At 33.5% G+C, this 17274-nt stretch overlaps 1 protein-coding gene across 1 annotated transcript; it reads left to right on the top strand.

The window, feature by feature from the left end:
- The first annotated feature begins 1048 nt into the window (after positions 1–1048).
- Positions 1049–17274, top strand: LOC11434792 (nodal modulator 1). Its single transcript, XM_003625939.4, has 27 exons — positions 1049–1339; positions 1529–1594; positions 2312–2398; positions 2567–2623; positions 2814–2878; positions 2989–3158; positions 4255–4316; positions 4472–4555; positions 4814–4973; positions 5690–5805; positions 7327–7455; positions 8309–8380; positions 8532–8627; positions 8709–8786; positions 9443–9571; positions 10790–10966; positions 11144–11347; positions 11440–11553; positions 11661–11902; positions 12424–12469; positions 12579–12827; positions 13570–13800; positions 14210–14301; positions 15817–16045; positions 16134–16487; positions 16627–16700; positions 16804–17274. Exons 1-27 carry the CDS (start codon positions 1238–1240, stop codon positions 16907–16909), a joined length of 3591 nt encoding a protein of 1196 aa, XP_003625987.2. The 5' UTR covers positions 1049–1237; the 3' UTR covers positions 16910–17274.

Below are 17274 nucleotides of genomic sequence, written 5' to 3' on the forward strand. Positions count from 1 at the left end.
TTTAAACATACCCTAATTATTAAGGAGAATGACCAAACATCTCATACTACTCCATGTGGAAACTTTGCACACCTAATAATGTCCAATTCCATATGACCATTTTTCTTAAAGAACAATAATAATCTAAATGAAAGTAAATTACCATTCACTCACTTCAATAGAGTTTTTATTTTTTTTTTATTTTTTATTTTTTATTTTAAGTATTTAACACTAAAAATTGAGAGTTACTCATGATCCATGAAGTAGGTGTCTTTGTTAGACAGTACAATATTGTATTTGGAGGGTACGATTTTTTAAGATAAAATATTAATATGTGGATTAGATTGGGGAAGTCAATGAGTTCTTGAGAGTTGTACTATTGATAAAAAAAGATAATGAGTTCTTTAAAGTGATATGATAATATGGAGCTCATTTAAACCTATTATTTATAATAGGTCTTGTTAACAAGTGCCCTTAAATTTATTATTTATAATTAGTTGCAACATTGAGATGCTCCCATGTTTTATCTATTTTTGCTTCTAAACTTAATGTTCATGTCTGTCTTTGAGCCTATCACATTAGTCCTTATTGTCATTAACATCACTTAATCTTGTTTATGTTGCTTAATTGATAAGTTAAAGGTGCGTTTGATTTGCAAAACAACAAATACTTGAGAAAATAATATAAAACAATACAAGATAAAAGTGTAAGAGAGAATAATAGAAAGATAATATGTTTTTATGTTGAAAAATAAGAAAAAGCGGTATTTTGGTACTTTTGAACAAAAAATTGTTTTAGCGAGGACAAGAATTCTGGTTTTATCCTATCCATGACATATTTCATCCACCAAAGAAATCAAAGTTAAATTCATTAGATTGAGTGATATGAACCCTCAGTAGATATTTTGTTTGTAGGATCCCTAAAAAAACAATTTTTATTTTTGAATCAATTCCAAAAAAACAAAATTTGTTGATAAGATAATTCTAATTTTAATTTAATTAAATTAAGTACGGTAAAAGAGATTAAACACTTCATTAGAAGAAAATTAAACCTATATTTGTAACTTGGGGGATTCTTGTTACGAAGCAGTAAAAGTACTGTAAATCTAAACCCATAAACCCATTGTCTAGCTCTCTCTCACCCACGAGGAGTGAGTCTGTGCAGTAGCTCTACTAAATTAATTGATAAATAAATATTGCATGAGCCTCTAAGATCTGGGTTGATTTGATTGTATTCATCGCCCAATCTCAGATCGGAAATGTCGATCGGAGATGCTTTCTTATGCTTACTTTTCCTCACAACTTATTCAATTTCAGTTGCTTCTGCTGATTCCATCTATGGCTGCGGTGGATTCGTTCAGGTAAATTCATCATTTACATCACTCTTACTCTTCTGCGATTGCAATTTTGATTTTTAAGCATTCGGATTGAAAAATTAATTAAATGCACGGATCTTAAATTAATTTATGCTCTGACTGAATTCTGTTATTTATTTTATTACTATTGATTATTTGAGTTTTATGATAGTGATACTTTCGTTGTTATCGCAGGCGAGTTCATGGTTGGTGAAGTCCAGGAAACAAACAGATGCCAAATTGGATTATTCACATGTCACTGTAAGAGTTTGTATTCCTGTTAGATGTAATAGTTAGTTTCAACTACAACAGTAGTTAGTTACATTAGTTATTTAAATTAGACTAGTTAGTTGTTCTTACTGGCTATATAAGTCTTGTTGCATCTGTTTATGTAATCAACAATTACCTTGTTAATCTATGTATTTTTCTCTCAACGATGAGTTTTATCAAGAATTGTAATAGTGTGTGCATACAATTTTATTCTGTCATTTGTTCTGTATTTGATTTTGATTTTGATTTCGAACTCTAATTATTTCGCACAGTAATTATAATGTTAATCTGGCTTGGAGTCTTCGGGCATGTTTGGATTGACTTATTTGAGTTTATCTCCCGACATAATTTCTTCTGGCACTGTTTGGGAGAACTTGTTCATAAGCTATTTTCAGCTTATTTGTATAAGCTCTTTAGGTTGACTTATGGATTGTATAATCTCTTTAGGATGGTTTATGGAAACAACTTATAGATTATACAAAAACAGTTTGACTTTGCTTTATCCTGTGTTATAGAAACAACTTATTTATAAGCGCTTATGCTTTAAGCTGCAAAATAAACTGTTTATTTGCTGTATTTTGGTATCTTGTTGTTCCTACTGGGAGGAGGATGGAGTGCAAGTATATTCCTATTGTTTATTAGATATGATTTAATAGTCTCTATTCTCAACTTGTGTTGACCAACATTTAATGGATTTTTCTATTGTAGGTTGAGCTTCAAACGGTAGATGGATTGGTAAAGGATAGAACACAATGTGCTCCTAACGGGTACTATTTTATTCCGGTTTATGACAAGGTAAAATTTTCATGGATGTGTATATATAAGCATTTTCTGGTCAACTTTGGCGCACACACACACACACACATATCTCTCTCTCTCTCTCTCTATATATATATATATATATATATCTTAGGTGTGGATATGTTATTCAGTTTTTCTCAACGCATTTATTTTTCGTTGCAGGGATCCTTTGTAATTAAAGTTAATGGACCTGATGGGTGGTCATGGGATCCTGAGAAGGTTTGTTATTTCTTTGTCATTGGTGAAATTTTATCATGGAGATTTACGTTTCTCCTTTTATGTCACACCTGTATGCAATTATGCATGACCTATGCGTCATTATTTTTTCTGAATCTGGACATAGTCGAAAATGATTGAAAATATTGTTACGAGTTCTTACACCTTTTTGCCCCCCCCCTTATCCGTATAGGTTCCTGTGGTAGTTGACAATCAAGGTTGCAACAACAATGAAGATATAAATTTTCGTTTCACAGGGTTGGTCATTAATTTGCTATTTTTTTTTCTCTACTTTATGTCCTACTGCATGGTATACTTTTGTTTAATCTGGATTTAGCAAATTAATTACAGAAATTTGTACTCTGTAGGTTCTCTATATCTGGTAGAGTTGTGGGAGCTGCAGGCGGAGATAGCTGTCCAGTTAAAAATGGAGGTCCTTCAAATGTAAAAGTTGAACTATTGTCTCCTTCTGGCGATCTTGTGTCATCAGTCTTGACTTCATCATCAGGAAGCTACTTGTTTACAAATGTAATTCCAGGTAGGGAAGTTTATGTTTACTTTGGAAGCTCTTCACTTGCACTATTTTGGTAATTATTACCAAATATAACATTACAATGGTTTATGGATCAACAAAACCGATTTCATGTTTCAACAATACAAATGATAATGTCACTGGAGGTTAAAAATATTAATTGGTTGGGAAGTAGTTGTGTATAAAGGATTAACAGCCTGAAATGCAAGATATGTCTAATTAATGATTAATATTACGCACAGTTTAGGATTTTTTCTACCCACACAGTTCATCCTAAGAAGTACAACAAGGTATATAAAACACAAGTTTAGCAAAGGACAGCCAACCTATTATGTAGAGGTGAATATTGGAGAGCATAAAATAATACAAATGTCATGTTTTTAGTATCTCAGGTCTATCATGCATAACATGGAGATAGAGGAAGATGTCAACGAGAATCTAAGTAGGGTGGATGAAATGGAGAACGCTTTGGGTGTGATATACAGTAGAAAATTACTTCTCAAGTTTGAAAGGAAAGTTTATTACACTTCTATAAGACCCACAATTTTGTATGGTATTGAATGTTGAGCCGGGAAAAGCCAATAAAAAAGCGAAGTTAGTGTCATAGAGGTGGAAATGTTACAATGAATGAGTGGTTACACAAAAAAGAAGAAGATAGAATTAGAAATACAATCATTAGGGTTGACACAATAGGAGAGATAGTAGAATCTCATCTTAGGTAGTCTGGGCATGTAAGGGGAGAACCTATAGAAGCACTAGAAATGAGTGTAGAATAGGTGGAGGATGGTCCAGTAGTTAGAGGTGCGGGGTTCAAGAGAAAATATTATTGGTCAAAATATTAAATAATTAAAAAAGGTTTAGATGTAAAAGGTCTATGTTTGTTGCAATGAGTGATAGCCGATTGAGTTACATTGTCCATTACTTGGTATCTTGTCTAGAATTATGGCTTCTGTTGTGTGCGTGTGTGTGTATATATATATATATATTTTTTTTTTTATAACTGCTTCTGTTGTGTAGTTGATAGGATTTAGTTTAATCATTCATTGTTTTTGTTATTTGTTATTCTTCTTTCAAACAAATGGACGATACTGCCAATGTGCAGGAAAATATGAGCTACGAGCTTCAAATCGTGATATGAAAGTTGAAGTTAAAGGTTCAACACAGGTCTGAATTTGAACTATTTTGTTTAACTCTGCTTCCAGCATTTTGCCATGTGTTGATACCCCTGTCTTTCCTACATCCTATTTAGTCTCACAATACGTTTAATGAGCTTGCATGTTGCGTTTGCTATGTTTTGGCTAATCGTGTTATTCTTGCAGGTGGAATTGGGCTTTGGAAATGGGGTGATTGATGACATTTTCTTTGTCCCTGGGTATAGTATCAGTGGGTCTGTTGTTGCACAGGTAATCTTTGCTGAAAGACAATCTTATTTAAAATTTGACTTTCTCTACAGAACCACTATATTATCACATTCTTTGTTGAATATTGCATTCTAATTTAGTTAAGGGATCCACTTGTGTATGTGACATCTCGAACAAAGAATAAATTCTTGTTTGCTTTGACCGCTTCATTTAACATTCTTTTTTGAGGGTGTCAGAGGATATTTATTGAATCTTTTCTCTTGTAGTTATGCCTTTTATTATGGTTTTTCCTTTTTCCAGGGAAATCCTATATTAGGAGTCCATATATTCTTGTATTCAGAGGACGTGTCCGAAGTAGAATGTTTGCAAGGTTCTGCTAATGGTCCACGACAAGAAGTAGCTCTCTGTCACGCTGTATCAGATGCAGATGGAAAATTTGCATTCAATTTAATACCTTGTGGTAATTTCATTCTTAAAGATTATTCGCTAGTCTGTTGAATTTCTGGCACTTATACATTGAAAAACAAAGAATAAAACTCTCCTATAGTTTTTTTTCACATCTTTTTTGTAGTTTGCACATTGGACAAACAGCGATATACATTTTTACATGTGAATTAGTCTTCAAGATTCTAGGAACTTCAATCTTCACATGCATACTGCAATTTTTCTCTCTTGGTTATGATCATACTTCACTTGTCTGTATGCTGACTTCACAATTGATATTCATTTTCCCCATTTTATTTAATTAATTCTCTTTTCTATGAATTGAATATTATCTTTCTGGTGTGCATGAAAATTGCTTATCTTGATTACATGCTTATCTCTTGGTAATGATCATACTTTAATTGTCTGTATGCTGACTTCACAATTGATATCCATTTTTCCCATCTTATATAATTTTATTTCTCTTTTCTTTGAATCAATATTATCTTTCTGGTTTGCATGAAAATTGCTTATCTTGATTACATGCTTATCTCTTGGTAATGATCATACTTTAATTGTCTGTATGCTGACTTCACAATTGATATCCATTTTCCCCATCTTATATAATTTTATTTCTCTTTTCTTTGAATCAATATTATCTTTCTGGTTTGCATGAAAATTGCTTATCTTGATTAGATGCTGCTGGAACCTATTTGCTTGAATTGAGAGCTCATCCTTTTTGTTAATTTACAGGAAGTTATGAACTAGTGCCCTACTATAAGGGTGAAAATACAGTATTTGATGTTTCACCATCTAGTGTCCCAGTTAATGTTAAGCATCAACATGTAACAGTGCCTCAAAAATTCCAGGTACACTATATTATGGGTAAACATGTGGCAGATACTAATCATCTTCATTTTCTTTTCTTCCCCATGAGCATTCAATAAAAATGGGTTTATTCTATCAATGTGGTGTTAATCAAAATATCTAATCATGTATCACTATTGAGAGCAGTCCATGTGAAATTTTCAATAAATGGATGCAAATGGTTGTATTGTGACATTTCTTAAAAGTCATTTTGGATGAATAGATAAAATTCTTTGCATCACTTTTCTCATAATTATATCTTATTAGCGAACATATTTCACTTCCTGCACTGGCTGTCAGGAGCAGTATGATTATACTTTAAATAATTGCATTAAATAAAAAAAAAAGTTGCATTAAATTGCTCAATGATAACTGAAGCTTCCAATGTAGTTAGCAGTTTGTTGGGTTCTTGCTATGATTAGTAATTGTAAGGGTTTGTTCAATGAGCGCTGATGCACAACAAAAGCAGAACATCATAGAAAAAATATTTGAGTTACAGGTTGCAAAACAGTTCTTTGTTCTGTATATTGTTTGCTAGTCAATACATTTTTTTGAACGGCATTGCTAGTCGATGCATGACACAGAAAAAGTACTTAAAATTTACTGCAACACTCTGCCAATTTTTATTTTGCACTTGACATTGTCATGTACGTAATTATCTTGATAAAATACATATCACACACACACATGTATATATGTTAAGCATTATATATTATTATTATATATATTATTATAATAATAATATATTATTACTACGTTAATATTAATATACTATAAACATTATATATATTATATACATAGATAGAGAGATGGAGAGTTTGGGGGAGGATAGGGAAATAATCTTAGTTCTTGAGGAGGAAATGAAAACGAGTATTGCTGTCGTTTTAGTAGTGTTGTAATTGGGACCAGTTGTCCCGTTGCCTCACAAGTAACAATTTTAGAGTTTAGTCCTGTACTTCACTCCTAGATTTGTTCTGTGACATGATAGTTTAATATAAAATTCAGAACACATTTTTTTTTGTCTTGCCCAATCCCGATTTTGAAATAAATCAAATAGACCTTCATTGTTGATGGAAATTTTTTTGTTTAGTCACTTGTGTATATTTATGGTCAGCATTTATTGAAAATTAGAAGTGCATCTTTCCTCTATTGAAAAGTGTAGGTTTAAAAATGGTTTATCATGGTACTTATCATTTATGACAAGGCCTTGTGGTGCTATTGAAGCATGTAGCCGACCCCACTTAGTCGAAGAAGACTTTAGTTGTTTTTCCTCTGAAAAAACACGTGAAAAAGAAAAGAAAAAAAGTAAATATATAACAACTGCAAGTTAATATTGGAATTCCATTACATCTAGGTATCACACGCACACACACACACACACAAACACCTGATTGAACATTTATAAAGATTTAATATGTTGAAACATGTTCGGTGCATTAATAATTATCATATTTTACTGTAATTTTTCTATTAATGTTGAAACATGTATGCTAGTTAATAGTTATCAATGTTAACTGTTACAGGTAACTGGATTTTCTGTCGGGGGTCGTGTAGTTGATGGAAACGACATGGGAGTGGAGGGTGTCAAGATCATAGTTGATGGGCATGAAAGGTCTATTACTGACAATCAAGGTTATTACAAGCTTGATCAGGTATTAGTATGAGGAAATGTGCTTCATTTAGCACATTCATAGACAATGCATTCTTTATGGAAATTAGTCTCAGAATCCTCAGTTAACTTTCAGTATAGGGGTTTCATTTATTTTAAACAATATTTCTCTCAACCACTATCCTTGTTTCCGTAAATTGTTTATTTCTGTCATTTGGTGTTTTAAAACTCAGACCGGATCGGTCAATTTGACTGATTAACCCGCCAGGTGATTAATTGGTCTGAGCATCATACTAGATTGGACTTGCATCCTAACTAATATGAACCGGTCTCGGCTGGTTACATTATGGTGAACCTGCTCGATCACTTGATTTATTTATCTGTATATTTTTAAATTCCCTCCAAAAGTTCCAAATGATTCAGAATGTAAACATAATCGTCAAGACATTAGATTCTAATTAAAGTGAATTTAGTGTCAACGCAAGCTGTTTGTAACTATTGAATATAATTCGCAGAAGCTGTCTTATAACACTCGAATGTTAAATTTGGGTCAATAGTTTTAGTAAAAGAAACACTTGTTTATGCGCTGTGGGGCAATATGACTCAATTGACCTAGGTAGTTTGTAACTATTGAATATCCTACTTTGGGTCAATTGTTTATGCGCTGTGGGGCAATATGACTCAATTTATATCAAACCAATATTTCCATTTCATAAGAAATGGCAGAATAAATGTTGAATTCTTGTCACAGTAATTTCTTTTACAGTTTAAACTTTAAAGGTTTATATACACTATTTGTTATAAATTCAGTTTTTTCAGCAGTTCCTTACCTTGTTGGGTATGTTTCTAAATTTATTTATTTTATGTTTCATTTGTTTGTGTTGAATTTATTATAGGTTACGTCCACACACTATACCATTGAAGCAAGGAAGAAGCATTACAAATTCAAGAAATTGGAGAATTATATGGTAAAATATAATATATTATCATATTTTTATGTGTTTAATACTTTTGCTTTGTTTATTATGATGATAAAAGCATTCCAGTCGTTGTGAAAAGCTTGGAATTTAGGTTTTATACTTTTACATAATTAAATTTCAAATTTTGCTCCTTGCTCAGGTATTACCAAATATGGCTTCAATAGAAGACATTGTCGCCGTTTCGTATGATCTTTGTGGTTTAGTTAGGATGGTTAGCAGCGGTCAGAAAGCAACGGTATGCATGCCCCCTTTCTGTAGTTTTCTTGGTAATATTTTCATATTAAAATCACAGCTGACCTTTTGTTAATTATATTAGGTGGCTTTGACTCATGGACCTGATAATGTAAAACCACAAAAGAAACAAACAGATGGAAATGGGAATTTCTGCTTTGAGGTACTTATTAGAGTGCAATAAATCGATTATATTTCCCCCTTTTGTTTTGTCTCGTAGTGATTATTGGAGGACAATTTGCTCAGGCTTAAAGAGAAATGTGGAATGTGGCGGATTAGGATGTTAAATAACATAGTCTACTACATGGGCTGGAAATTTTGCTTTAATTGCAGTTGGCATGTCTAGGGAATAGCACATTACTTACTATTTAATCTGTCAATATTGTATTTTATGTAGTCTCAAGCTTTAACAGGAAGGTTCTTAACATTAGAAATATATAATATGTGATGATATTTTTATGCATACCGACAATAGATTTCTGTATGAACTCAAATTGGAAACCCATAAAGCAGTGATCATGTACACTAGTAATATAGATGGTTTTATTTGAACAATATAGGTTTATTTGAACAATTAGAATTGAAAAATCAATCTATTGTGAAGGGGTTCAGGTTAGGTAGTGATGATTTTATATCAAATATTTTGGTTGAAATGTAAAAGAATATGAATTTTGTTTGAATATAATACAGAGGTTGTCCAGATTTTGCATGTCTTGAAATTAAAGTAACTTAATGTCTACTTTCTTTAGTACCGCTTCTAAATGATCTTCTAAGTTTGATTTCCTTATTAGTATTCTATCTTATTGGTTTAATGTCTAGGTTCTTCCTGGTGAATATCGCTTGTCAGCTATTGCTGCTACTCCCGATAATGCTGCTGGACTCATGTTTGCTCCATCTTATATTGATGTTGCGATCAAAAGTCCATTGTTGAATGTTGAATTTTCACAGGTAAAGTTCTTATGCATTGTAAATGATATATTATTCTTCTCTTTTCTTTCGTCCTTTTGCCTTTAGTCTTTTGTGCTATATGCATGCCAAACTATGTGGGGGTTGAAAATTAGAGTCCCTTGTCATCATAGTTCAGCATGAGATGACAGCTTTTTTATGGTTGTATGACTTGTTGACCAATAATAATATGCGACATTATATAAATATAACTTAATTTGTGTGTTCAGATAAAAAAAATTCAGGATGGAATGTACTTGAGAAGATTTAAAACGATTTATCAAATAATACTTTGTTTTGTACATCTAACACAAGAGTTTCAAAAACTTGTTTCCATTGATAGTAATAACTTTGACATTAACACCGGGTAATTTTCTTTCACAATGAAGAATCAGTAATGACATCTCAACATGGAAATTTTAAAATTTCCAACCCATTCTTTACTGATTTTGATGGATTTCTCAATGCATTCCCATCATTATCAAAGTAGAAGTAATGAGTCATGTAAAAGTGCCGTTGAAACGATTGTAGAAGGCGTTGACATATGGGTGGCGATTGACCCAGATAATGCATAGATTCATAGTCTTAGTTGGCGATATGGTGGGGATTGAGATCATTAGCTAAAGAAAAAGATCAATTTGATCTCCTTACTCTGATGTTATTGACGGCAAAGGTGTCATTAACTTCCAAATGTCCTGCCCTTTTTCCGAGTTGTGCTCGTCAAGGATGAGTTGAACAAGATGGCAGTAAAATGATTCAACAAAATTTAGTTCTGTCCCGATGATATGAACTTCTAATGGTTCAAAAATAATGGTTTCTGCAGCTAGATTTGTTTGCAAATAAGATACTTGATTGATTACCAAATTGAATTCCACAATAATTACCCAAGCAGGGTTTTAAAAATTGGCATCGAGTTGCTACAATATAATTTTGTTGTATTTCAATTTCTTTAAAAATTTGAAGTTTCTATCCGAGCACAACCTGAGATTCGTTTGACTTGAACAAATTGCTAACCTTAATTTAATTTAATTTATAAATTTCTCATATTGTAAGATTTTTATTTGATTTTACTAAATATTTTATGCTTTCCCGTCATTTTCTTTGGGAATATTGTTGACCCCGTCCCCCATTTGGACCAGGATATATGCCTTGCTTTTATATGTTGTGAGGTTAAATTTCCATAATAATTGGTTATTCTGTTTGTTTGCTGCGTGATTGTAGGCTTTGGTCAATGTCCGTGGTGCTGTAGTCTGCAAGGAGAAATGCGATCCATCTGTATCTGTGACTCTTGTCAAGCAGGCTGATAAACATAATGAAGAGAGAAAGACAATTAGCTTGACCTCCGAGCGTAGTGAATTTCTGTTTTCAGATGTTATTCCTGGAAAATACAGGCTTGAGGTTTGCGTTCTTTTCACGCTCCCATTTTGTTTGTGGTTTGTATAAGTAGAATTCCTTTAGTTTTATGTTTTAATGCCTGAATTCATTCCTTTTAAATGGTTACTGCTTTTTGTTCAGTATTGATTGCTTGAATGTTCTAATTCATTTTTTAAAACTGTTTTATAATATTTCTTTTAGGTGAAACATAGTTCCCCTGAATCAGTGACCATGGAAGATAATTGGTGCTGGGAGAAGAGCTTCATAGATGTAAATGTTGGAGCCGAGGACTTCGAAGGAATTGTTTTTGTCCAAAAAGGCTACTGGGTCAATGTTATCTCCACTCATGATGTTGATGGTTACATAAATCAACCAGATGGGTCAACTGTGAATTTGAAGATTCGGGTATTTGTATTTGATCGTTAGTTCGTTTAAATATGTCAGGAAATTGCAACTTCATAAAGTTAATTTTTGTTCTTTTGTGTTGTTACCTGCAGAAAGGTTCCCAGCATATATGCGTTGAATTTCCCGGAATACATGAATTTAGTTTTATCGACTCATGTGTCTTCTTTGGGAGCTCATCTGTGAAAATTGACACATCAAATCTATTGGTATGAAGAATTGAAGATATTGTGATTACATTTGCAGTTTATTCATTTATATTTGCTTCTTTCTAGGATTTAATTCATTTTATTTTAATTTCAATATGTTTTTGTAGCCCATCCATCTAAAAGGAGAAAAACATCTTATTAAAGGACAAATAAATGTGCACTCCGGCTTTCATGATGCATTGCCTGAGAAAATAGTTGTTGATATTTATCATGATGGAGCTGGCGTTGGTGATAATGCCATGGCCATACTCAAGTCCCACGGGAAAGATGAAACAAATACTTCTGTCTTTGAGTATTCTGTTTGGGCCAATCCAGGAGAAAAGCTTACCTTTGTTCCTCGGGACTCGAGGTACATTTTTCTAGATCAAATGTTTGCTGTTGAATTTGTGTTTTGGTTACATGGCTTTTGTTGTGAAAAAAGGGATCAAGAGAGGAAAAATCACATATTTGTAGTGTTATACCATCTCATGCTAACTGTCCTAATTATGTGCGAACTATTTTAAGTGCCTTATTTGTACCCTTTTGAGTTTATTATAGTTACATACTCCGAATCCAATATCTGTTTGATATAGTTACGAAACTCAACATTGTATTTATGTTTGCTTTTTTCCTTTAAGGATAAGTGTTTTCATAGCATTTTTCATGTCTCTGTTGCTTAGTTGCTTATAGTTATAACTGTGTATTATTCATATACTGCACACAATTTGTGATTCTGGGAGGTTTCTGTCTGGAACTATTTTATAGTAGTAATTAAATCACTTTCTCATTTCTCCCACCATTTTCCCTTCCCTCTTTGTAGTGTTGAAATGAAATTAATTCAAGCGCTGCAGTCTTCCATATTTTATACTGTTTACTTTTTTTTTTTTACAGGAATGATGGAGATAAAAAGCTTTTATTTTATCCCAGAGAACATCATGTAAGTAACAAAGGAGAGGACTAGTTTGTCTAGTGCTGTTTTTTTTTTTTTTTTTTTTTTTTCTGGGCCAATCACTGAAAAAATTCATTTGCTAAACCCATTTTCGTAGGTATCAGTGACAGATGATAATTGTCAAGCTCATATTCCTACATTTTCTTGTCGGTTGGGTGTATATATAGAAGGATCAGTCTCGCCTCCTCTTTCTGGTGTTCATATCAGGATTTTTGCTGCTGGAGACAGCAGTATCACTGGACTTAAAAGTGGTGAACTAATACTTGAAACGACCACCGGAACTGATGGCTCCTTTGTAGCAGGTCCTCTGTATGATGATGTTGGTTATAATGTTCAGGCTTCAAAGGTAGTCTCTTTTTCAGTAAAAACTATTTGCAATTTGTCTACCTTGTTTATGCATTGCTACCTCTAATTTTCATCAAAACTTATGGTCAATAGTTTCCAGAGAACCAAATCATAAAATGTTTTCTCAACATATATATATATATATATATATATATATATATATATCTGTGTGTGTGTGTGTGTGTGTGTGTGTGTGTGTGTGTTGAGTCCTACAATTAGATATAAGAACTAGGTAGTGTGTATAAGGCTTGGGCAGTTCTCATCTTACAAGTCAGATTTATGAAGTTGAGCGAGGCCCTACTTCTAAATTTTAAGATTGTATAATTGCCTATCTTAGATATGTTATTGGGTCAAGATCACTGTTATTACACCCGCATTTGTCCATGACCAATATATCCAAGCCCATACACGACGGAGTGCGTTGATTGTTAAGAATCTCACACTGACTAGAGATATGACCTAGGTAGTGTGTATAAGACTTGAGCATTCCTCACCTTACAAGGCAATCTTTTGGACTTGACTAAGGCCGTTAGCCCAAATTCTAAGAATATGTATTATTTTTGTTGCTCAATTTTCTTTATAATAATTCTCTACAGTGTTTTGAATATCCTACTTTGTGTTTGTTTCTTTTACTAAAACTATTGTTCTCTACCTTATGAGTATCATTCGATGAAAAACATAAGTGCTGAATGCAAAAGGCCATTTTTAGTTTTGGTTTGCTTATTTTTTATTCATATTTGCAGCCTGGTTATCATTTAAAACAAGTTGGGTCTCATTCCTTTAGTTGTCAGAAGCTTGGTCAGATTTCAGTACATATACATCACAAAGATGATAATAACGAACTCATTCCTTCAGTTCTGTTATCTTTGAGTGGTGATAATGGTTATAGAAACAACTCAGTATCTGGGGCTGGAGGAGCATTCCTATTTGATAGTTTGTTTCCTGGAATGTTCTATCTGCGTCCTGTTTTGAAGGTATGATACTGGACATAACCGTGGTGATATTACATTCTACTGCTTGTGTTTTCCTGGATATGTATGAATTGTCTATCAATCAGCTCTGATTCATAATTCATATGCTGCTGTACTTGCATTTCACAATATACTTGATTTGTTTATGCTTACGAATTCATCTCTACCTCAACAAAGAGAGCAACAAGCTACTTATGGTTGATAAATAAAAGGAAACAAAATGTGAAAAAGAAAAGGACAATTTTTAGCTTTTTGCTATCATGTGTAATTGTTTTTCTTGCCTATCCAGATAACATTGAAGCATAAGAGAGTACAAATTTTGTAAATACAGTATTATTTCAAGATGATTAAAATTATGTTCGTCACTGGTAAAGCTATATCCTTATTCTTCATGTATGGTCTTATTTCCAAGGAATATGCTTTCTCACCTCCAGCACAGGCAATTGAGCTCGAGTCAGGGGAGTTCAAAGAAGTTACTTTCCAGGCCACGCGAGTAGCTTACAGGTTTCATTTAGTTATTCACCCAAATTGCCCTTACTATCATTTAAGTTAAAGCTATCTTTGATAGATCCAGCTTACTGCATTTCAAGTATTTTTAGCTATATCGCAATTGTTTGTTTAGTTGATTATGGTTTAATATCTTATCTTGGCCTAATTTAGAATCCTTGAAACCAACTATATAACGTTATCTGAAAGTATGCTGAATTTGTTTTTCCTTGTACCCAAAAAAGATATCTAGGAACTTAAGTTCAAACATTGTCATGCTTGTATTGTATCTTTTCTTGCTCTGTATGTCTGGTCTCATTTTCTCTTTCTATATTTAAGTTGGAATATGGCACAAACCCAATTGGAGCGTAGGAACATACATAGTGGGTTAATTTCTGTTTATAGTTTGGAGGCCCATGGTCCAAAAGTTTGAACTAATGTCTAGTCTCATTTTCTCTTTCTATATCAAAGTTGGAATATGGCACAGACCCAATTGGAGTGTTGGAAATAGTTGGTTATTTTGTGTTTATAGGCCCATGGTCCAAAAGTTTGAACTAATGGAGTTAAACTCTCCACCACTTATAAACACCTTAGCTTTCCTTGTTCCCTCCTACGTGGGACTTCTTAACTTCCAATAATCGATATGATAAATGCACAATTATTGCCTTCCTAGTTATTTTAACTAATTGAGACCCTGCGCTGTGGTGACTAATTTTGAGACATAAACATGACATCTCTTGTTTAAAAACAGTGTAGGAGGTACACCACTGATGTAAATACGAGAGTTCTGTAACCCTTGGGTAAAGGCTTTTTAGTTTATATCTAGTATTGGTGTGTTCGGATTGGGAAGTTTGAGTGGAGTACAACTCATCAAATATCATCTCTGAGCAAATAAATATATTTTCAATAGTAACTATTTGCACACACACACACACACACCCTACTGTCATTTGCAAACCAGGCTCCACTTCAACTATTTAAATTATCCAGCCAGGTACATGAAAGTCGTAATTGATCTATTTCATGCAGATTCGACGATCAACAGGGTTTTATGTTGGCTGCTGTGTATTACATTCCTGAATTGTGTAGTAAATTCCATTTGAATGTGTAGTTGTCCTAACGGTTGACGGAATTATTAGCTGACCCCACTTAGTGGGATAAGGCTTGGTTGTTGGAAGTATGCAACATGCATGATTACAGTCAATTGCAATTCTTCTTATCTTGAAACGTTTTCTGACACGAAGATGCATACTAGAACCATTGCAAGGCTATCTGAATAGGACTACTAATTTTCCTTATTTTAAGAGGGTATTAAGCTATTGCTGATGATAGGGTGACGGAGGATATAAAACTCGTACCCCGAGAAATTACCGACAACCTTTACCTAACCACTGAGCAACGGACATGTTTGCATAATTGCATTATATTTTTTACGTAAAAATTATATTGTATTGCTGTACAACCTGTGACCTCCCTTACCTGTACTTTCTAACTTCACTCTGAAAAAATACTGAGATAAAAAAATTCTTACAGTGCTATTGGCTTAGTCACTCTGTTATCTGGCCAACCCAAAGGAGGAGTTTCAGTTGAAGCCCGGTCAGTGTCAAAAGGCTATTTTGAGGAAACCGTAACAGATTCGTCTGGGAATTATCGTCTGAGAGGACTACTGCCTGATACTGTCTATGCTATCAAAGTCTCTAAAAGGGATGTTATGGGAAGTTCTAATATAGAGCGTGCATCTCCAGATTCTCTTTCTGTTAAGGTTAGTACTTGGTTCCTGTTTACTATCTTGTTTAGCTTTGCTGTCAGTATGCTGATCCTGGTGTAAACTGGTTGGTTTTTGTTTCCAGGTTGGAACTGAGGATATCAAGGGTTTGGATTTTATAGTTTTTGAGGAGCCAGATATGACAATTGTAAGTTGTCATGTTGAAGGAAACGGTACGGATGAGCTTCGTAAACATCTGATGGTCGAAATCAGGTCTGCTAGTGAGACAAGCAAGATCGAATCAGTCTTCCCCCTGCCAATTTCGAACTTCTTCCAAGTGAAGGGCTTATCGAAGGGCAGGCACCTTCTACAACTTCGATCTGGTCTCCCGTCAAGCTCACTTAGATTTGATTCTGATATCATTGAGGTTGACTTGGACAAAAATGTTCAAACCCATGTGGGCCCACTGAGATACAGGATTGATGATCAGCTGAAGCAGGTTTTTTCTTTTATCTCCATCCTTTATATTTTTGCCTAATTGCATTTAGTTTTCAAGATTAGCCTATTTACTATTTTTCGGTTCCCTTCTGTTCTCATTTGCACAAGATATTTTTTAATCTTAATCTTCTACAATGCAGGAGTTGACTCCCGCACCAGTATTTCCTCTTATAATTGCATTTCTAGTTGTTGCACTATTTATCAGCATCCCCAGGTAAGTTTGATATTCATATTCCTATTTACCTTAACTTCCTCTAGTTTTTGAACTTTATGGCAATGTATCTTTATTGACCCACTCCTCCTAACCCTATGTGTAGATTGAACGATTTGTATCAAGCTACGATAGACATACCTGCACCGGGAACCACATCGACTTCAAGAAAAGATGTGAGGAAGCCAACGTTGCGAAAGAAAACTTACTAAGTCTCGTTGCTACAACCAAAGGAATACAGTAGTATAACGGCTGCTCTTAGTTGGGATAGTTTGACATCATTCACGTTCTCTCATAGGTTTAGATGTTTTTCTTTATTAATTTGGAGGCGTAGATGCAAATGGAATGTAATTAATAATTCTTGATTGTTAGTAGCAATTTTTTTTACTTTAGCTTTTTGACCGAGTTAAAGCAAATAGAAGCAATATGTATTTGTAATTTTTGTTATTTATATTTTGCAGCAAAGGTCCGAACGTTTTGTCGTTTATCATAGTAGAATTAAAGAACTAGATTTTGTACCTTAATTAAAGAACAGTGCTATTAGCTTGATGAATGAATCCACTCAGATTTTTCTGTA

The sequence above is a fragment of the Medicago truncatula genome, chromosome 7 (genome assembly GCF_003473485.1).
Source record: "Medicago truncatula cultivar Jemalong A17 chromosome 7, MtrunA17r5.0-ANR, whole genome shotgun sequence".
In the NCBI taxonomy this organism is placed as follows: Eukaryota; Viridiplantae; Streptophyta; class Magnoliopsida; order Fabales; family Fabaceae; genus Medicago; species Medicago truncatula.